This window comes from Lutzomyia longipalpis, chromosome 1 (genome assembly GCF_024334085.1).
Source record: "Lutzomyia longipalpis isolate SR_M1_2022 chromosome 1, ASM2433408v1".
Classification (NCBI taxonomy): domain Eukaryota; kingdom Metazoa; phylum Arthropoda; class Insecta; order Diptera; family Psychodidae; genus Lutzomyia; species Lutzomyia longipalpis.
The window spans coordinates 20,648,834-20,671,522 of record NC_074707.1 but is presented as its reverse complement, the minus strand read 5'-3'; the positions used below and the strand labels follow the sequence as shown (position 1 = coordinate 20,671,522).

The following is a 22,689-nucleotide window of genomic DNA, read 5'->3' as shown; positions in this document are numbered from 1 at the left end:
AAAGTTTTGAAAGAATATTTCTGACTTTTTAGGGAAAATGATAAATGTCTCCGTCCTTATAATGAAAAAAATAAGTGAATAAAATTGTTTGATTCTATCATAAGTTGACGTAAAAAAATTACTTTCTTGGTATTTATGTAGTTAATTTTATACTTTAATTTTTCCTGATCAAAATAAAATATTCTCCTGTTCAAATGAAAAATTTACTGATTACACAAAATGACAACTTGTGCTCCGAAATCAGGGAAAAGTATTTTCACAATGAATACCCTTCTCTCTCTCTCTCTTAACATTTCTCATTGTAAAAATACTTTTCCTCTTTACTTCAGAACAAGAATTTACTGTACAAAAATTCAGCAATTAAACTAAACATTCCAACGTCAATGAACAATCTCTTTTACAATAAACTTCTGTTTTTTTTAAAGAATAAAATAAAATAATATATCCACAACACTTATTCTTACTTTTAATGACTTTCTCCTTCTTTCCTTTCTTTGTTTTGCTTTTTTTTAAACATTTTTTTGCGCCCTTGAGCGTCGCGGTGGATTCACCTTGACAACACTCACAGGCTTACTTTGATTTGATTCTCATGCAAGAGAAGTTGGAATGTCTTTTCTTTTAGTCATAGTAATCATCATCATCGTCATTGTCCACATCCTGTGGCTCAGTTTTGGTCACCCAGCAATTGCTGGGTGACGATCTCGTACTCTACCGACGCATTGATCCATTGAGTGAGATGTAGTACGGCGAATAGACGGAATTCTGTTGCGCTGCCCGTTGAATTGAGGCTGGATCTTGGTACTGACTCTGCATATTCATCACATTCATCTGCACCGGAAGTTGGGGGTTGAAGCCCGCTGCTGCAGCTGAATTGGTGATGTAGGTGGCAACGGAACCCGCTGACTGCTGTGCCGCCATCCGGTAGCCATTGAGAGTGCCATAGGGTGACATAAGATTCGGACTTATGGTCACATTTGGACTCACCCGACTTGCTGCAGCTGCTGCTGCTGCTGCCGCCGCTGACGGCATATGCTGTACCGGAGCTGATGCTGTATTCCTCGATGTCCTACTCGCCCCACCACTCCCAGCAGCTGCTGCCCCATTCCCCGCGCCAACGGGTGAATTCACATTACCCGGATAGTATTTGTGATGGTACCCAAGGGATGCCGCCATTTGCGATTGCAGCGAAGCCGGAGGCGTTGAGATGTTCCGGGCTGGGTTCTGTTGCACCAAATGCGTTGGGGGTGGTGTCATCGTTGCGTGGGGATGATGATTTGGCGGTGGGGTTAGGTTAACCGTTCCCGCTGGTGGGGTATTGCATCCTCCACCTGGTTGAATCATCTCCAGCCCATTTGTCAGTTGTTGCAACTTGGAAAGGCTACACATATTCCCCGCTGCTGCCTGTCCAGCACCACTTGGTGGTCCCCCACCACCGCTCATTTGTGGCGTTGGTGTTGCCGATGGGGTCGGCGTGGCAATCTGCGGCACGGGCGTGTGACTCTGATGATGCGTCGCATTCCCTGGTGATTGAATGTAGAAATTATTCCCTGCCGAACATGCCGATGGCGACGGGCCAAGGCGCTGCTGTGGACTCGATAGTGGGTTATGAGCTGTCAAATTCCCATGCGGTGTCCCCGACATCCTATGCTGTATGACCGTTGTCATTGAACCATACGAATTGGGGGATTGTGCGGGGAAATTCTGCGTCATCTGCGGTGCACCAATGTAGTTACCCGCCTGTGGTGTCATAGCTTGATGATGATGCCCATGCAACATATGCCCATACTGCATATGCTGCAAATTTTGTTGCTGTTGCTGTGCAGCAGCTTGCTGATTGAGATGCTGATGCTGCAACTGCTGATGCTGCGACGCCTGATTTGGACTGGCCATTTGTTGATTATTATTCCCCACAGGTGGCGTAGCCGTATGTTGCTGCCGTTGATTATTAGCCCCAGGTGTTGATGTGTTCCTATGATGCTGCCCCGCTGTCACCTTTGGCGTTGATGCCCGATTTGTCGCTGCACTCCCACCACTTCGCTGACTCTGTTGCTGATGATGCTGCTGTGACATCTTACGCGATTGACTCTGTGACATTCCCTGACTTGGAACCATATTTGCCGCCGCCGCCATGGCTGCCATTGCCATTTGATGCTGCGGACTTGATGTTGGTACCATATTTATGTGTTGCTGCTGCTGCTGTTGTTGTTGTTGCTGCTGCATTTGTTGATGCTGCTGATGCACCGAACAATCTGAATACTGCTGCTGCTGCACTTGTTGACTATGCTGCTGAGGTACAACACTCGGTGGTCTCACATTTTCAACGGAATTTTGTGACGCAATATCACTACTTGTACTCGTTGGTGACTCCAATCCCAACTGACTCACATCAATATCACATTGCCCATAGTGCAAGCTATGCACGGAATTTGTCGTTGAGTCTGGCGTATAGACACCCATTGAGGGGATATCCGTAGACGGGGGTGTATTATGCTGCTTTATATCCGCAGTCACCGTCGTAACATCAGTGTGATCTTCAGACTTCCCCATCATCTGTTGCTGCTGTTGATGACTCTGCTGTTGCTGCTGCTGCTGATGGTGCATGTGGGAATTGAGATTCGCCATTGCTTCCTGATGACTATTAACCATAATGGCAGCTGCTGATTGATGCTGCGCAGCATTTGCATTCATATGCGCTGCCAAAGTTTTCTCCTCACTCTTCCCATGATGATGATGCCCTTTGGATTTAGACGAAGCATTCGAAGACGACATACTCTGAGAACTTGCATTCGAATACTGCTGACCCTTACTAACCATACTTCCACTCATTCCACTTCCCTGATATGCCTTCTCATCGGATTTTGATGATTTCGACGACTTCTGCTTGTCACTCCTCTGGGATTTTTCTTTCACAATTGGCGGGGCAATGTGTTGTGTCTGCGGTGGTTGGGGTTGCATTGTGAGGCTATTTTGATAGAGATTCTGCGGCAATCCATGTCCGTAGGCCATTGACGAAGCGAGATCTTTGTGGAATTTATTGGGGGATTTTTGTGTTGTTGGATCCAAATGCGGAAGGGGATTGTAACCCTGGTAGTAGGCCTCCCATTGCCAATACTGCGGATGTGTTGTGTGGTAGTTTGGCAGGGAATTCATCGTGGCAAATTGCATTTTATTCAATTCAATTGCCTTCTGATCCAAAATACTCTGCTGAGCAGCTGCTGAATGTTGCTGCTGATACTGTTGCTGTTGCTGTTGCAACTGTTGCTGCTGCTGCTGCAGTGCCTGTTGCTTCGATGCCTGTCGACTACTTGATAATGCAGACGACGTAGTGGAGGACGAAGATGAAGATGATGTGGATGTATTCTTGGCTGTACTTTCCTGATGATGCTGAGTCTTCGTACTGCTACTGTTACTATTACTGGCAACTGAATGTCCATCACTACCCTTTGACACTGTTGCCGTTGTAGTTGATGTTGATGCTGATAGTGTGCTCGTTCCAACAGACGTTGAAGTTTTGTGCTCTTTCTTATTAGGTGAATCATCCTTTCTCGGTTGATTACCCCCCAATTCCATTGCTGGATTACACCTTGTTTCACTTTTTATTGCATCCAGGTTATTACTTCGACTATGTGATTTGTGTTCAGGTTTAAAATCCGTTCCAGTTGATTGAGATTTCTTTGCAACGGATGATTGACTTTCTTGAGCAGATGGGGGTGGTTTTGTTGCAGATGCAGGTGTTGATCGAGAATCCTTGGATGATCTCCTAACCTCTGAAAGACGCTCTGGAGGTTTTGGAGCAGGTACTTGTTGTTGTTGCTGCTGTTGTGATGTAAACAACTTTTCAGCATCTCTATCAACATTCTGTTGAGCTTTTGTGTCTTCAACTGAAGGTTGATTCGGTGCAACTGCAGGATTCATTCCACCACCACCACCTCCACCAGTTGGCTTAGCATGTCCCAATAAGTTTTTTGGCTGGAAAGCCCCTTCATCCTTCTTCTCTGCACCATCAAACACCGGAACAGCTGGGATTGTGGAACTTTCCATTTGTTCTTTACTTATCTTAATCACAGACATCTCCTTACTTTCTTTCGTCGGAGTCGGAAGTTCCGTTTCAACTTGCTTTATAACATTCTTCACAAGATCTTCCGGTGGATTCTTCAGGATCTTTATTTTCTGTCCATCAATTTCAGTCTCTGACTCCGAATCGGAGAGAACAATTTTATTTGGATCACTTCCATCTTTAATTTTAGGAGATGTCTTGATTTTTTTAGCAACAGGTTCATCCGTTTCCTTTGATTTTTGTTTTTCTGGAGACATTTCCTTCTTCTCCGACACCACCTTCACCTCCTTTGGAGGCTCTTCAACTTCAATATCCATTGGAATTGGATCAACAATAACATTCGGACGCATTTCACTGTGAGCTTTAGACGTGTAGTTTTCATTTACTTTGAGAACACTTGTTGCATTCTCTGGGGTCATGGGAATATCCATGGGCTTCTCATCACAAATACTCTTTTTACTCTCCTTGATCACGGGGACTTTTTCTTGATTCTCTTTCTTTCCAAAAATTGACACATCACCCATCTTTTCTTCTACCTTCAAACTCTCGACAGTCTTTGCCGTGGAAGTCTTGGGAGTTGCAACATTAGAAACAGTTGATTCAGTCACGGTGTTATTGGTTTTTGCTACAATAACAGATTTCTCTACCTCTATCGGTTTAACCGTTGTTGGTGGCTGCTGTTTCTCCTTGTTTTTTGGAAGGTCCAAACTTCTCTGACTATTATTTTCTTCTGATGCCGAACTCCCATTTGACGAAGATGAACATGATGAAGAAGAGGACGAAGACGATGAGCTGGAGGAACTAGATGAAGAGGACTGAGACTTTTCTTGCTTCAGAACATCCCTCATTACTTGCTTTTTTGTTTTCTTTGCAACTGCATCAGCATGGAGATCCATTGAACTGTCTTTCTTCGAATTTGCCGCCTCCGGAGCGAGTGACGTAACTGAGATAATCTGTATTTCATGCGGCCTTTCTGCTGGCTGTATTTTCTGACTCTCAGTTGATTTAGGTTTTTCCGGGCTTTTCGGCTTTTCTTGCACTTTCGGTTTTTCCTGCACTTTTACCTTTTCAGGAGTTGTTGGTTTGTCAGTCTTGGGTTTCTCTGGAGATTTTGCCTTCTCAGAGCTCTTTCCGTCGACTTTCACCACCTTCTCTGACACTTTTGTCTCAGTCTTTGTCTTCTCCGGATGCGCTTCCTTCTTCGGCGGCACCTCTTTGGGGGATTCAGCACGTGTAGCAGCATCAATGGGAACAACAGGAATTGTCGGCATTCGCACTTGATGAATATTTGAGGGAGTTTTTCTCTCCTTTTCCTCAACTTCATCATCTACGGAGGATTCTTGGGAAGTGGAGTCAACAGTTTCCCGTAATCTTTTCTTACTACGCAATTTAGGTGTTGGCACTGGTTTCTTCTTTTCCTTCAAAACCTCTTCATTCTTCTCGGTTTCCTTCGCTTGTACGTCAGGTTTCTCTTTTGTCTTCTCACGAATTTTCTCTGTAGTTTCATTCTTCTTCAATGTATTTGCCTCCTTTTTTGCTTCTTTTGCTCTAAGAATCTCCGGAATTGTTAGTTGCTTTTTTGCCGGTTGCTCATCTTCACTGGTTGTCACGAGTTCTCGACTACCACCAGCACCTCCTTTTGATTTTGCAGCAGATTCGCGTTTTCGCTTAACAGTAACAGGACTTTTTGTTTCAATCTTCTCATCTTCAGCTACTTTATTCACCTTTTCAGCCTTCTTTTTTGCTGGTTGTTGCTCTTCAGGTACTTCTGACTCCTTCTTCCTATCCCTACTCTGTGCTTCTTGTCTCAATGAATGCCTTACACCCCGATTTGGTGGTGCTGGTGTTCTATTCAGTGCACGTCGTGATTTTCCAGCAGCTGGAGAACTCTCACTCATTTCCGATGGAGTATCTGATTCTTGACTTGTGGTTGCAGCTAAAGCCTTCTTTGTCTCACTCCTTGATCTACTAGAACGCGTTGGAGTTTCCATTCTTTCGATTTTCTCGGTTCTTTCAGCCTTTTCTTGTTGCACCTTTTCTTGTTGCGCCTTTTCGGGTTTCTCCAACACTGCCCTGTCAGACTTTTCCTGAGAAGCTTTCGTTGATTTTTCATGTTTTGCTGATTTCTCTGCTTTGACAACTTTCTCAGGTTCAGCTTTTGCAATCTTCTCCGGTGATGATTTATCACCTTTCTCATGTCTTTGACTTTTCTCCGCTTTTTCTGGCTTTGATGACTTCTCCACTAATCTTTCTTCCTTATCTGTACTCTCCCGTTTTTCCTGAAGCTTTTCTGCTTTTTCTTCTTTCTTCGAATGCTTCGATTTCTTCTTTTCAGGCGATGAATCACGTTCCATTTCTTGAGCTAAAGCAGCTGCTACGGAAGTACGTCGTTTACTACGAGATGAACTGGATGTTTTAGCGGGAGGTTTTGATGTCTCTTCAGGAGGTTCATCGCAACCAGATGCATCTGTTGACTTGAAACGAATATCCCGGAAGGTGGTCTCATTGAATTTACTTGGACGCGTTCGTTTTCTCCCGGAGGATGTTGTATCGAGGTACTCGGGTGTTTGAGGTGTCAACTGAGGCTTTTCTTTTGGCTGTTGCGATGCCTTTTCCTTTGCTGGAGGCTTCTCCTTCGGCTGTGCCTTTAACTGAGCCTTAGGCTGGGGTGTTTCCTTGGGCTTTGGCGGTGCTGGCGGAACAACAACCGGAGTTTTCTTTGGTGTCTTCGGCAATCTCTGTCCAGTTGTTGTGTACCGTCGCCTCTTCAGCTTCACCCCACTGTTGTCAATTATATTGCTCTGTAGTGCAGCTACAACGGAGATTGGATGGGATTTGCCATCTTCTTCCACTGCCGATTCACACGACTTCTCCGCAGCATCTTTTTTCCTCTCTGGCGATGCCGCTGTGCTACTATCGTCTGAATCACCTCGAAAGGGATTAATTGCAGGCGTTAGGAGTGGGGTCCATCGTAAGCATTCACTATCAATGTAGATTCGTGTCTTATTCTTTGCCACCTTCTCCTGATGAGCATCGACTTTTTTGTAGTCAACACAAATCGTCGTTACGGGCTCATCATCACCCTCACGTGGTATTTGCTTGAGGAATCCCAAAAGATTCAGCGTTGTTGCAATATCAGGAATACACATCCCTGATACTCTTGCCAATTTTCGCACTGAGAAAGCTTCTTTGCGATGCTCATGGAGGTATTCGAGTACAACGGACTTCCAGTAGGCATGGTAGGAGACTCTTCCGAGATCCGAAAGGGGCTTTTCCGGTGTCCCCGGTTGTCCTTCCTCACGACTCAGCAAGTAGCTGAAATCAATGAGAAATCTCCCATATCCCTGCCGTTGATACTGTGGCATTGTCATTATGCACGAAACATTGTATTTCTGCTGGCAGTGCTTCTCCTTTGAGAAATATCCCACCAAATGGCATCCTTTGCGATCATTTCGCGTGAGGACATAGAAGAGAAATGGTTCAACATCATAGTAGAGAGTCTTGTGGTCGAGGAATAATTTTGCCAAGAGGCAGAGATTCTGACAGTACAGCTTATTGACATTTCCATCCACTTCGAACACCGATAAATCCCCGCATCTGTAGATTTCCGTTCCAGGTGGATGACGCCAGCTACATTTGTCCTGATGACGCTCCAGTACGGCTTTACTCTTTGTATACTTCAAGCAGAATTCACACAGGAATAATTTGGGTAACCTGCATCAAAGGATAAAGAATGTAAGTTAATGAATTCTCTATTTAAAACAATATTGCACCAAAGCTCCGCCTTTGGATAGAAATGACATTTAATGAGTTATAAATAAAGAAGAAGAAGAATTTGTACTAAAAACGCCCTCTGATTGGATGAGAAATTCAAACAAAGTGTTCTAATTGGCTTGCTTTCTCTTTGTCAAAACTATGGGTGGAGCTTCTGTGCAAAATGACTTTAAACATGCGCATACTAAACGTACCTAGCATATTCCTGAGGGAATGGACTGGAATACCACGTATCAATGTCCCACTGACCAAATTCAATGGCCGCTGGGCACCTTTCTTGCGCCACAAGTGCCATTGAAGGTGGACTCAGGTACTTTGGCGTTAGAGAACTCCCCGCTACGGCTAAATTCATCTTTCCACCTGGATTCACTTCAGTCACAACTTCCACGGCCTTCTCCCGGATTTCCTTGTAAAGCTGAACATCCTTTTGCGTCACACCCGGTGGAAGGGGTTGTTGTTCTACATTAAGCATTGAGGTAAAAAGTTTCACAGTCAGAATAAAAAGAAAGATTTCTCTTGTGAGAATACTGAAAATATCCTTTGAAATACTTGCAAAATATTCAAAATAAAAATTTATTTTCATTACAAATTTAAATCTTTTTTTTTTGCAAGTAAAAAAGAGATATTTTCAGAGCCAATAAATAAAAAACTTTACCAAAACAACAACAAAATTCCTCAAGTTAAAATTCAAAATCAAATAGTGAAGAAAAAATCAACCAGAGACAAAACAAAGACTCAACAAAATTCAAAAGAAAATGTTAAAAGAATTTGCAAATAAGTAAGAAAAATAATAAAAGAAGCCAGAAAACTTAGTGGTGAAGTACCTCGAGTAGGGGCTTCATGGATCTGGAGGACTCCGCCCCCTTTCAACTCCCGGCACTGTACCCAAAATGTCACATACACTAACGCTCTGACTCCTGATGAGTCTTACCACTTGTATCAGCCGAGGCGGTCTGACTCCATCCTCGAAAGACACCCCTAACAGTGCATTGTGGGAGAAGAGAGAGTCCTCTTACGCAAAACAGCCTAAGCTGAAGGGGTAGGCATTCGGGCTTTTTGAACACCTTTTGGGGTCATAGAACTACACTCGGCCATTCCTGAATTTCGACGTCCTCGGCGAAGGATTAAATGAATCAATGATTTGTAGAGGACATCAGCCTATCTCTAACCCCACCTCACTCTTCTATCTCCCATCTCCTAACCTAGTAATCCTATCCCATCAAGCTAACCTAAGCTTGGCCTATATCTCTTTGAAAGTTTTCTTTCCTTTACTCGGGTCATTCTGATGTTTAGCGTGCACGCTTACCAATTTTCTAGTAACATGTTACCCTTCTGGTCCCAAGGCCCTTCGCCTTTCTTCAATCTGCTTCAACAGTTCCTTCTGTAAGCATGTATACTGCATATTGACGTTCTCACATATCCGTTGAGCTAGCTTTGTCTTTGAAGTTCCTTTACTGCCATCTCCTTTCGGGTTCCACCTGTGGGCAAGTGCAGGTCTTTCACCCATACACATCCAGGTTAATCGGGGTTATCTCCGGGGTTTGGTGAACAATGCCATGCAGCTATCTGGGAGGAAGTTTGGCAGACGCGTCTGCCAGGCGGTCCCAGAGGCAATACACAGTGACAATTGCTCGCCCCTTTGATTACCCTGCTGTTCAATTCCATACATTTGGACCTTCATTGTCCTGGAGTCCGTTCAAGATCACAAGATGGTGCGTGCATGTGTCTGACTCACCACGCCTACAACATTCAACTATGTGCACTCTGTCTGCCAATGAACTCTTGGATCTGAAATGATACTCAACGATATTTTAATTTCCAAGGATCTACTTCTCACTCTCGAGTTCATCCCAGAAATTAAAGCCTCTGTGTTCTTTTATTACATTTTATTCAGAAAAATCGTCATCTCTCAAATCCACTTCCATTTCCTCTTCTAATTCCTCTAATCCTTCAGGAACACCACACCTCTTGAGGCGATCAGCTGCATATATGGCCTCAAACGGTCGTATTGTCACTTGTGTAGCTGGGGTGTCCTTTATCAAATATCTATCGCGACCCACCACTTTGGCAACAATGTAGGGACCTCTGTATCTGGGTATCATCTTCCTTGATCCTCCTGTCGCTGGAGCAGTGTATCTAACCAACACCAGATTTCCTTCCTTGAATTGTGTGGGCTTCTTCTTCATCAGATTATGTTTTTCTGCTTCAACACGTTGATGCTCCAACATCCTTGCTTCAGCCTTGCTTCTTAGGCTCTGCAAGTCTTCCATCGCGGTGTCTGTTCTTTCTACTGCGGTGGTCACAGCAAATGACAACAGATTTTCCCGTTGTTGTCGAGGGTTGTATCCCAACAAGAGCTGATAGGGAGTCTCCCCTGTTACTCTATTTATTGATGAATTGATTGCCCATTGCACAGTCGGCAAGTGTTTTGCCCAATCCTTGCCAAGCTCATCTTCTGATAGGCAGCGTAATGAGTCCTTGACTACCCTGAAGATGCGTTCTACCTGACCATTGGCTCTAGCAGTGGCCACAGCCACAGGGGAATGCTGAATGTTATTCTGCTTGCAGTATTCCTGGAATTCGCGAGATGTGAACGCAGACCCATTGTCGCTCACTGCAATGCATGGGAGTCCGAAGAATTGTGATATTTCATCCAATGCCCTTGTTACAGTGAGTGTTGTGGGACGAGCCACAGGTCGAAGAATCGTGAATCGTGTGAAGGCATCCACAATGGCCAGAATGTGTTCCTTGCCTCCCGATGTACGTGGAAAAGGTCCACAGAAATCAAGATGAACTGTGTGAAACGGTATGGGTTTCTTCTGCATAACGTGCCACTGGTATCGATGTTCGTCTGGGCTGGCTTTATGCATGGCACATTTCATACAGTTTCTGACATATTTTCGCGTTAATTGTCGAAGTTTTGGGAACCAAAAGTCCTTTTGAATGGTCTTGATGGTTCGGTCGGTTCCCGGGTGTCCACGCTCATCGTGTGCTGCACGCATCACAAAGAATTTCAATCCTGGGGGCACTACAAGGCGATTTCCCTGGGGAGTGAGTCTAAATAACTTGTTGTCCTGCACCACGTATTCTTGCAGAATTTGTTTCTGATCCACCTCTCCTTTCAACTTCCCAGTGACCACTGAGTATATTCTCTCCAATTTTGGGCTTTCCATCTGTCGTGCCACTACCCAATCTTCACCAGATATTCCAATTACCCTTACCCATGGATCTTCTTTGTTCCCGTCCAAAGGTACTGGGCATCGGCTTAGATGTCGGCGATCCCTGCGTCGTTCTCTCATTCTGTTGTCCCTCTCGCGTGAGCGGTTCCTCTCACCTCGACGGAAAGTTCCACGCACTGAGTAGCGATTGCGTGAGTTGTGATTGCTGTCATCAAGTCGCTTTAACGCCAGCATCAGATCAGGTATTGTTTGGGGATTGGTGCATGTTAATGATGAGCGCTCTACATGCCCCGGCACTCCCTGGATTATGTATTTTATTATTAACCGTGTAGACAGTCCAATGCGCTGGCCCAGGGCATACTTGCCCATGACATAGGCCTCCACCGGTTCATCCCTCTTGCGGGTGGCCTCCATTTTCACCATGGCGCTCAAGTCGTCCACATCATCCGGGAAGAATTTTATAAGTGCCTCTTTTAGCTTGGGCCATGTATATGCCAAGTCCATGTTTCCCTCCAGCCATGATCGTGCTGCCCCTTTTAGCCTCATGGTGGCTATGATTACTTTTTGTTCATTTGTAATGCTGAACTGGGCGCAGCATTTTTCGACCATTTCAACCCATTTCTGGGCTGACAGGGTTCTGTCTTGGTCCGGATTAAATTCGGGAAGCATGGATTCAACTTCCCTTTTTCCTATGGACATGCCCAATCGCGGCACAGTGGGGTATTCCCGTGTTTCCGGGAAACCCCTGAATACAGAGCTGTCGGTCTCACTGAGCCTTGGTGGGACCTCACCATGCTCCTCGGCATCTCCAGGGTTATTTCTCCTGGTTGATGTGAGCCAGCGTTGGAATTGCACAAGAGTTTCTTCGTCCATTTCACTAATCACTTTTCACTTAACGCGTGTTGCTTGACTGAGAGCGATATGCGGAATGCTTTGTCCCGAGAGAAACGCAGAGTGCTTTGCCTCGACAAAGAAGACTTAATGCTTTGTCTTCCTGATGACTCACACATTTTCTCAGGACTTGGAAAATTTCCACTCGCCCGGTTAATTTACACAAAGCTTACTCACCGCCTTCGGCAATTATCGTTTACCCTCTTGTCGGTCGATGAGTAATCCTCACTTTCTCCTGATCCCGGTCGATCTCGTTCCCCTTCTCTCTTCTTTTCTTTCTAGCGATCTGAAAAGCTTCAGTTGCATTAGTATTGGGGTTCTTTTTCTATGACTGGTAATTTTCCACTCTTTCGTTCTCAATCAGCATCATTCATGGGCCCCATTTCTCACACACATACATACGTGCATACATACATACATATATATGCATGCCCACGCCATGTCTTTGCGATTAAAAAAAGAATACTTATCTTTGTGAATTGCTGAATCCTTTTTCCATCTTTACACTACACACTTGGGGATCTGTTCAGATCCCACTTCTGAATGAAGTACCTCGAGTAGGGGCTTCATGGATCTGGAGGACTCCGCCCCCTTTCAACTCCCGGCACTGTACCCAAAATGTCACATACACTAACGCTCTGACTCCTGATGAGTCTTACCACTTGTATCAGCCGAGGCGGTCTGACTCCATCCTCGAAAGACACCCCTAACAGTGCATTGTGGGAGAAGAGAGAGTCCTCTTACGCAAAACAGCCTAAGCTGAAGGGGTAGGCATTCGGGCTTTTTGAACACCTTTTGGGGTCATAGAACTACAGTGGTGTGTGGGTAAAAGTAAAGAATATCTCTTTTACGGCTACACAACATTATATTTGTTTTTTGTAAGGAGAATACGGAAAAACAAAGTAAATGAAGCCGAAAGCAATTTATAAATGATGGAAAACTAATAAATATTTCTTTTTTAAATATAAAATAATCTCATTATTATTTTTTTTAAAGATTTTTTGCACTTCACCAGCAACAATTAGTAAAATCAGACCGATATTCTTTTTTTTTTGCCAAAAGGATCCAAAACACAATTTCTTTTTGTACCTTCAAACGTTTTTTTTTTATATATAAATTGTTTTTGAAAAAAAGAACTTCAAGGGATAAAGGGGCAGGTAGACTAAGAGGGAAAGTATATAGAGCATACAACATTATTTTGTAAGATGAAAGATTCCAGCTCCAGCCGCCATAGGACAGTCTAATCAGAAATCTACGAGATCAGCACTATCCTCTTCCAAAATCTAAAGAGAATGTTAGTCTTCTGTTTTTTTTTTTTTAATTCAATTTTTAAAAGATTTTTTGTTTTAGAATAATTTCCTTCTTAGCTTCCCGCCCTCCGCAAAAATTAATTTACGAAAAACCAAAAATAAAAAATAGTATTAGATTTTTTACCACACACCACTTAACCGATAAAAAAAAATTATTAATGGAAAAAATGAAATTCAAAAATTAAAGTAAAAAAAAAACATTATATTAGAATTTACTGCAAAAACCATGCTCTCTTAGCAATATAAAAAAAACCATTCACTTTTTTTTTGTATTTAAACTTCCGCTGTAAAAGAATTTTCTGTGTCCATAGTGATGATTTTCTTTTTTTTTTAATCACAATATTGATCGCAAAATGTATAATGGAATAAAATGTAGAGTGAAAAAAAATTATAGTATGAGCTCCTCAAAAAGTTCGTTTGGTTTTAAAAGACTAAAGTTATTTGTTTGATTTTATATTAATTCCTGAATTCTATTAATTTTACGAAGAATAAGTTTTAATAATTGTAATATAGAAAAAATTTTAATTTTTTTTACACTATGTGTAACAAATAATAAATCAATACCGTCGAAAAAGTTTACCCGGCCGGTCAACCATTTGTTTCATTTCACGTATTGAAGAGATATCATGTTTCATGCGTAAAGATTAGCCCTTATTCGAAAAAGAAAAAAAAATGATTTTTTTAAATTATAATAAAACGTTTCTTAATTTTAAAACATTACGTGAAACATTTACATTAATGTTTTCTCGGTGAGTTTTAACAAAACATTTTTTGAAACATTTTTTACAAGCGTAAAAGATGTTTTTAAAAAACTTTTGTCAAGAAACATCGATAAAATATTAACGTGAATGTTTCAAACGTTTAAAGGACCAAAAAAATACAATAGTGACGTCATTATTTGAATTTTTCGGCAGATCTGTGCTGAATTACTGAACCCTATCTTACTGGAAAGCAGCTATGTATTCTGTTTAGTAATTCCAAAATCTTTATTTAAAAAAATATTGAAAGAGTTATCCGAAAAGGCACCTGACGAAAAAATGTAAGAAAACAAACCAAACGAACTTTTAAATTAACCAAATATATAGCTCATATATACGTGTTTCATCAAGTTTTATACGTATAGAATGTATAAAATTTTCAATTGAAGTAATTAACCCAATTTCCCATCAGCACTGCTGCATCGGAAGCGCTGGCGTGTGTTTTTCAAAATTTCAATCGATAAAATGGGTGAGAAAAGCGACACAGAAAATATTTATAATATATAAATTATTATTTTAGCTCTCTTTCGTTCACTCTTCGTTCATTCGGATAAGTTTAAAGGAAAAACACAAAATTAGAAGAAAAAAAATCAACACACAGGAAGAGTGAATGATGGCCAAAAGCAAAATAATTTTTTATGCTCATCAGCATTCCATCTTGACTCTCATTGTTTTTTTGTTTTGTTTTGAGGAGGATGGTAAGTTTGTGAAGACTCTTACCCATTGAATTCTGACTACTGCCGTATGGCGGCTGCTGGGATGTCACAGCTTGATTCTCTGACGAGGCAGGACGTGCTGTGGACGGAGGATTTGTATTTTGTTGCGATGCCGTGTCATCGGATCCGGTGGTATTGCCCGTGGATGCACCAGGCAAACTAAATAATTTGTTATCATTGAAGAGAGACATGAATCTTCGTTCGTGCTCCAATTTCTTCGAATTCACTGCAGACTTTACGAGACCACTTGGCGTCATTTGCGTCTGCTCATCCGCCACACCACCGTCCTCCGTCGTCACATTTCCCGCCTTTTTCTGCTGCTGCTTCCGCTGCTGCCGACTCGCTGCTGCCTCATTTGCCTTCTTCTCCGCCAGACTCTTTGCAAAATCCCTGTATGTACTTCGTGTCTCCTTGAGGACAACCCTCTGGGGTTCCTTTTCCTGCTTCAGCGAACCCTTCGGTGTGCCAAATGTGGCAAAAGTACCCTGCTGCTGCTTGGCATTTGCCACCTTCTGCTGCCTCGGGGGTTTTATGACATTCGCCTCACCATCATGTGGGAATGTCCCAAAGATTCGTTGTTGATTCTGATGCCCCCCTGTGCCCGATGATGTGGCGGATTCTTTGGAGAAAATATCCAAATTCTTTTTTGCTTCCGCTGCAAAACCCCAAACACCACTCCCACCACCTTCTTTATTCATTTCCCCCACTGTGAAGCTGTTAAACAACCCCCCTGAGGCCTCAACACGTGACTTTCCGCTCGCACTGAACATTTGTTTGCTGCCCTCCTTCTTCACGGGTGCAGCCTTAACATTCTTTCCTTTGACACTCCTCTCAAAATCCTCATCATCGTCATCGTCATCATCGTCTGATGATGAGGTATTGGACGATGTGGAACCCGAACCTGAATCACTCGAACTGTACGATCCTGATGACGACGTTTCCTCATCATCGTCGTCGTCATCATCATCATCACTACTTGAGCACGACGACGTAGTATCCGACAGCTGTTCCTGCCTCTTTCGATGCTGCTTCTGCACCTTCTCCCCGCGAAAGTGTTCACCCCTCCCACCACCTAAATCACTCTCACAGCTATCACGTATGTTATTGTGAAAAGCAGGCGATACCTTGTTGGTACACCCACCGCGATCACTATTGATAGCGTGCAGACGAAAAAATTTCTGCTTCTCTTTCGAAATACGGTCTGATTTGCCTAATTGTTGCTGCGGGCACGCCGTACCACCACCCCCCAACAATGGGGAACAATCGACAACATTTAAACTAGAAGGTGCTCTCCTTCCACTCTGGCCACCACTCTTAAATTTGTTCTCCTGGACAACATTCATCATCATTTTACCCGGAATCCCGTCCGAATCGCCCTCCTCCTCCGAATCTTCCGTCGTTGACGCCACAATTGGTGGTACCCGTGAACGTTTCGTGCTCTGCTGCTGCTGCTGCTGCGGTGATGGCATTGTCGTCGTCACATTTCCACCACTCGATGGCTTTTCCGGGGAAACTCTACTACACAGCATCATCGTTGTGTGTGTGTCACAATACGCACACACAAAATAAATTATGTGTGTGTGTGTGTTTTGTTTGTTTGTTTTTATAAATATATTTTTTTAAACACACACAATTTTTTTTAGCAGCACAGAAATTAGTTTGATGTGTGAGGAAAGAAATAAAAAATTTACAATAAAAAATTATGTCAGTTTTCTTGCAGAAATGCCGACAAAGTTCAAAGGGTTCAAAAATTAGAGAATTTTTGGCACACCTCGTCCACTCTGTTTTAATCATATTTTGCACCAAAGTCACGCATTTGAATATAAAACAGTTCATGCCAATGATTTTAGAATTTATTTTAAAATGAAATATAAATGAATAAGAAGAAGAATGTCTTTCAAAGAAGGGCTCTGATTGGTTGATAAATTCGGGAAAAATGTTTTTATTGGCTACTTCACTTTACCTACGTTACAACCACGTGACGTAGATGCAATTCGGTGCAACATTCATTTGAACAGAGTATAAAATAATTCTGCTTTTTAGAGGGATGAAACTCTTTATTTTTTTAAAGACCAGAAAACTTTCTTTTTGGTCTTTTTAGGGCTAATTTTTAAATTATATATTTTTTGTATTAATTTTATTGAATTTTTGATTTTTTTTAAAGTCCTTAGTTTCCTTTACAAGGTGTGCCAATTAATAATTGAAGGTAAAGATAATAAGAAATTAGGCGAACTAACCTTCTTTTCTTGCCTTCATTCTTCTTCTCTCTGGCTGCTGCTCCTTTACGATCAGGACTTCTTTTCACCTCAGCCTTGCTCGTACTTGGCTTCTTTTCATGGTGATCCAAACAGAGGCGACACCTTAAAAATACACAAAAATCAACATTAAATATCCTTCTAATTTAAAACAAACAAAAAAATAAAGGAAATTTTTAAGAAATATCTCCTCACCTCCATGGACATTTGATTTTCTTCACAGGCACTGGATCCAAACAGCTAAAATGATAATTCTTATGGCACGCAAAGCACCCAAGGAGACAAGGTCCATTTTCAGCTGTACTCGAATTGCATCCTTCACAGGATCTACACTCTTCGCAATACCATTCACTTCCCTTTGCCACCAATGCTGATAATTCAATTTGCGGTGCACCCTTGCGACTTGTGAGATTGGCACACGTTGTATGCATTGCCATGCCACAGCCACTGCATGAGCTGAGAATTTCCGGGATACCCCGTGGACCCTTTAGCTCTGTCCCGAGACATTCTGCACACACAGCACCAAGTCCAGTCTGCTGTGAATGTCCCCACAAGGAAGAAAGATAATTTTTTTTTGAATAAATTTCCAAATTTTTTTAATGACCATCACTGTGCGCACATCAATATTTTTCAATGTAGGTCATTCTTTCAAAACATCATCATTTTATCTCTTGCAACATTATCTTATCTCTCTCTCACTCTCTTAAAATGCATTAAGAGAGAGAGAGAAAGAAAGACGGAGAGAGAATGAAACTCACCTTTGTGGAGGCCGATGTTGGGGTTTGAGCCTCCTGGGCTGGTGTATTTGTCGCTGTAGCAGGTGTACCCTTCTTCCGTGGTGTTCCCGCTGTCGTCGTCGGCGTCTTCTTCTTCGGCGTCACCTTCACTTTCCCCACTTTAAAGAGTTTCCCCTCATTGATGAGCAACCCATTCGTCACGGCGGTCTTTACGGAATTCCTAATAACTTCCTTGATATCCGTATCAGGTGCCAATTGAATATTATTTGATTTCTGCACATAATTCTCAATTGACTTTATTGTACTCCCATCGCATTCCCCCAACTCCTTGACAGCCTTCGCCACGAGACGTGAAAGATCTGTCGTATTATTCACAGAGACACATCGTCTGGCCATGGGGGCTTTGTAGGAGTGTAAACCCTTATTGTACACCTTAATCACCGAACCCGCCTCGACGGCCTCTTCCAACTTCACGGCAACAATGTCTTCGTGGAATTTGTGATGCGCCCCAATTGCCTGACATATTCGCTGTATACTGGGACGCTGCTTCTGGAAACGTATCTTCCGGATTGCCTCTAAGATCCAATCGCGCCACACCTGAGCGCTCACCTCGTTGGACGATTCTCGCATTTCGCGATTTGTCGTCGTCGTCGTCGTCGTCGTTCACTTAACACTACAACATATTTATTCCCCCGAACGAAAGAGGCGCCGCGACACGACACAATGGACAAGAGAGAAGAGAAAGATGTGGAATGAGCCAAATTGATTAATAATTCGCCTCCTGCTTCTGCTAAACTTCCACCAATCCATAAACGGGTATTTTCTTGCTCTTTTGCACGTGAAACATGCAGCAAACAACATTACACAAAAATAAATACATACATACACACACCTCAAGTGGAATTCCTCTCAAAGAGGTTTTCACCTGGTCAAAAAATTGTGTAAATTGGACAAATTGGGTAATAAACACTTTACATTAAGTGCATTCTAGCTGTTTTAGAATGCGAGATATTGGTTAAATATTATTTATGAAAATAAAGAAAGCTAATTGTGGTAAAGGTGCAAAGAGTCTTTTAAAAATTAGGAAGTTAAGTATTTTATCTTCTATTATAAATTACTTTGAAACAAGGCTCTGATATCCGAGTAACCAATTAAAACGCTTTGCTCAGGTTTATTAGATAATCACAACTCTTCTATGCAACAGATTCAGACTTCAAAGAAACTTTGCATTAAAGTTCCACTAGAGTTTGATTAAATCTAAATAAATCTGAGCTCATTACCTATTAAAATCTCTCTTTGAAATGTAAATCAAGTAAAAGAAGAATTTAAATTGATTTTTAGTCGATTGTTAAACAAAGAAGAGCGCTCATTGGTTGATTCTATGACGTATTTAGCAAGACGTTTCGGAGACACTTATCCCCTTCGTCAGGTTCTTTAGGCATAAGAATTATTTTTAGAAATATACAAAAGAGCAACAAACAGCTAAAAATGTTTCTGAAATCATTTTGGAAGCATAATAAAAAAAAACTTTTGACCTAGAAATCTTTGTAAATATAGAGTTTGTCATCACCAGCTGTGTTCCTCTTTAGTACTTCCTCTTTTTTCCTTTCCTCCATCATTCACAACCACAAATTCTACACAGAGACACTCAAATTGTCGCTTCCTCTTCTCTGTACAATATTTTTACAACAACAATCACCTCCCTTCTTTCACCTTCTCATCCTCATTCATAGTTCTTTTTTTTTAATTTCTTTTTCTTTCTTTCGCCACTCACACACACACATTGAGCACTCACTCTTCCCCCCTTGAAACCACTTGCATTTTTTTCTGTATGATTACAACCACATACACCCTTCACCACGCAGCAATTCATCTTTCGTTTGCCCTTGTAAATTTCCCCCTTTTTTTCGGTCGGATTCGACTCACTTTGGTGGAGTTCTTGCCGGTATGTTGGTTGTCCCTCCGCCAATTGCCTGCGTCTTTTGCGTTGTCTTTCCTGCTTTTTTTTTATTTTAAATTTTTTCCCCTTAAAATGCAACTCTTACGTATGAATAAATTTATGTGGATATATGTACCTACATTTATATGAAATCGCCCCCCTGACAAGTAAAATGTGGAGGGAAAGCAACATACAAAACATACAGAGACTGGACAACCTAAGTAAAACACAAAGGTGAGAAACTCCTTTTTTGCCGGGTGCGCTTGTCTTTTCACCCAGAAATGTGTTTATAGGTATAATTTCACAGTCTCTTCTCATTTTCATTTTCTTTTTTCTTTTAAACCGCCATTTAATTGATCTTTCGCCATGATTTTATTACCTTTATTAAAACAATAAAGTTCTGCTTGTATGCAAAATTCACGACATTGAACGTCTTTTTGGTAAGACATCGCAACAGCGGAAGATTGAGACGAGAAAATTTAAGAAAAAAAAACATGAATTGAGCCCTTAAGTGGAAACTTGCTACTTTTACAAATTGCACGACAATTTCCTCCGTGATTCAATGCAAGTAGAGAGAAGAGATTGAGGTTTACTTTTGCCCTTTAGAATCGCACAATCAAGGTCACGATGTTATTGTTCGCTTCTTCTGGATTTAGTTTTTTAAGAAAAAAAAAACTAATATTGAGATAGAGTAGGTACAATGTTTGCTCTACAACAATCTAACTGAAAAGTCTCTCTGCCTGCCCTAATGAGACAAAATTAACTTTACCTACATGATAAAAATTTAAAGAGACAGAGAGAAAGAAGAAATTGTGAAGAAAGTAATTTAGCAAAGTGCAAATAAGTGATGTCTTTTTATTGGGGTTCATAAAGATATAACCATGACCGATATATTACCTGTCATTGATCTGATACCTTTTAAAATCCATTTAAACTTATAAATCCTAATGATTCTTTTTTCCTTATCAAAACGTCAATCAAATTGGGATTTATTATTAAGATTTAATTATTTTTTTATCAAAGTTTCAAACAGGATTAGAGTATAAAAATATTTTTAAAAGGATTTAAAAGGAAAACAGCATTTTTGAACTTTTAATTTTCATATTTAGTGATAAATAATTGTTACTTTTGGATTAACATTAAAAATCATATATTTTAGGAAAGGTTTTTGTACATTCATAAAGCATTTGCGTGCCCTTGCCCTTAAAAAATTTTTGGTTCTCCAAAAATTCAATAAGAGTTAAAAAATATCAAAACTTTTTATTTGTTTTCTTTGTCTTACAATTCAAAGTTTTTAAGAGATTTTCAACAGCTTTTTTCTTTCTGTATTTGCTTTTTCTATTATAAAAGAAAAAAAATGCTTTGACAGAAATGTTAACACTTTATTGAAAGATTCCACTAACTGAACGATTATAAACTGCTTTAATCTTACTAAATACGTTTGAACTGTCAGAACAGGAGTAAAATTTTATTTTTAATTATCTATAATCCAATTATATATAAAAAATATTAAAATGCCTTATTTGTTTGTGATAAAAATCTTCTGTATTAGACATTCAATTAAGCTTCAATTCAAACTTACAATTAGTTTTGTTAAGAAGTTCTTTTTTGCAAGTGACCTGAAGAAGATAACTTAAATATTCCGAGAAATCATTAAAGATTCTGATTCTTTCTCGTCACAAAAAAAAGCCCAGAATCGGAAGTTAATTGTGCTGAGTTAACTTTACCTGAATCCAGTTAAGCTTGACCTTGTTTTTCTATCCGTTTTTTTGCGTTTAATTGCAAATTCTATCTTTGAATATCTAACTACACTTATGTATGTAAAAAAATATGATTCATTCATTCGTTTAAACATCATTCTCATCACATTTCACCACATCCCGCAGAAACTCTTCATAAACTCTCTGGAAAGTTACATTCTTCTTTATGACTATGTGCGTTCTGTCTACATCAGCTGGGGGGATGATTCATCGCGAGAAGATGAGAGAGAAATCCCCATGAGGATGTTCAAAAGGCACGAAAGGATTATAGACTGAAGAGAAGTAAAACCTCCTGAAAGGTATAGTAGAGTAGGTCACGGATTGAGCGGTAGTCAGCCAGGCAGGGAGAGGAGGATTTGCCGAAGAAGAATGTTGGAGTGGACGGTGAGTGGCTGGGGCACCGCGACATGTTGTATATATATTTTAATTATATAATTGCAAATGTATTCCAACACGGTGAAGTCGTCATGAATAATTTTTGCGCGTGAGACGGAAAGAGAGAGAGAAAAAGCGCGAACCATTTCGCGAATTAATCGCCAATTTTGCTCGCCGACGGGGCAACTTAGCGGATGGCACGGGAAGTTTTGCTTTGAGCCCGAATGTTTTGGGCATCTGCTGCGGTGGGTTTTCCTTTGCGTTTGACGGAAGCGAAAAACAGGTCAATCGGGTGGAAAATCAATAAATCTCCCTTCCTGCGAGGGCGGGGGACAAAGCCCACGGGGTGATTGATGTGCCACAGAGGGGCAGAAACGGGGGATCACGGGGGTGTTGCAACCCGCAGTGTGTATTTCCCGTCGTCCCCGGGACGGATGAACCCGCAACAAAGGTTTCACCATCAAAGTAGTCGCCTCCACGCGAATGTGCGGCCGTGCACCGGGGAAAAGGGGACACCGTACGATGGGAAATGTGCAAGAGTCGCCACTCCGAGACATTTTCAGCCATTGCCTTCGTCTTTTTTCTCGCCAACTCCGCAGCAAGAAAGGCCAGAGAGATGTGAGGAGAGAAGCCGACGGCAGCCATCTTTTTTTCCACACTCGCACCACATTCACAAATTTTGCAAGAAAACACCCATTTTCCATGGAAATTCCACCATTAATTCACCACAATGGCATTCTATGGCACTCACCTCGACAATTTCACAAGTTTTCCGGGCACACAGGCACTTTAAATTGGCCGAAAAACGTCCACAAAAAATGTTTTGCACATCAAAATGGTTTTCCTTCAACCAACTACGCCGAACAATGTTTACGGCTAAAGTGTGAGGGGTGATTCATTGATTCTTGAATCCCAATCACCTCCTTTGATTCTCATTT

The 22,689-nt window shown here is 41.5% G+C and overlaps 1 protein-coding gene across 8 annotated transcripts; it reads right to left on the bottom strand.

The window, feature by feature from the left end:
• Nucleotides 1–489: 489 nt before the first annotated feature.
• On the bottom strand, nt 490–22,629 carry LOC129796272 (histone acetyltransferase KAT6A-like). 8 transcript variants are annotated; one of them, XM_055838073.1, is made up of 7 exons: nt 22,503–22,629; nt 17,699–18,350; nt 17,136–17,473; nt 16,923–17,045; nt 14,690–16,203; nt 8,026–8,290; nt 490–7,771 (listed from the first exon to the last, which is right to left on the bottom strand). In XM_055838073.1, exons 2-7 carry the CDS (start codon nt 18,305–18,307, stop codon nt 709–711), a joined length of 9,912 nt encoding a protein of 3,303 aa, XP_055694048.1. In that variant the 5' UTR covers nt 18,308–18,350; nt 22,503–22,629; the 3' UTR covers nt 490–708. The 8 variants fall into 8 exon arrangements, with proteins under 8 accessions (XP_055694048.1, XP_055694075.1, XP_055694056.1 ...); XM_055838100.1 differs by having other exon boundaries at nt 16,040–16,203; XM_055838081.1 differs by having other exon boundaries at nt 14,690–16,200.
• Between the last annotated feature and the right edge of the window lie 60 nt (nt 22,630–22,689).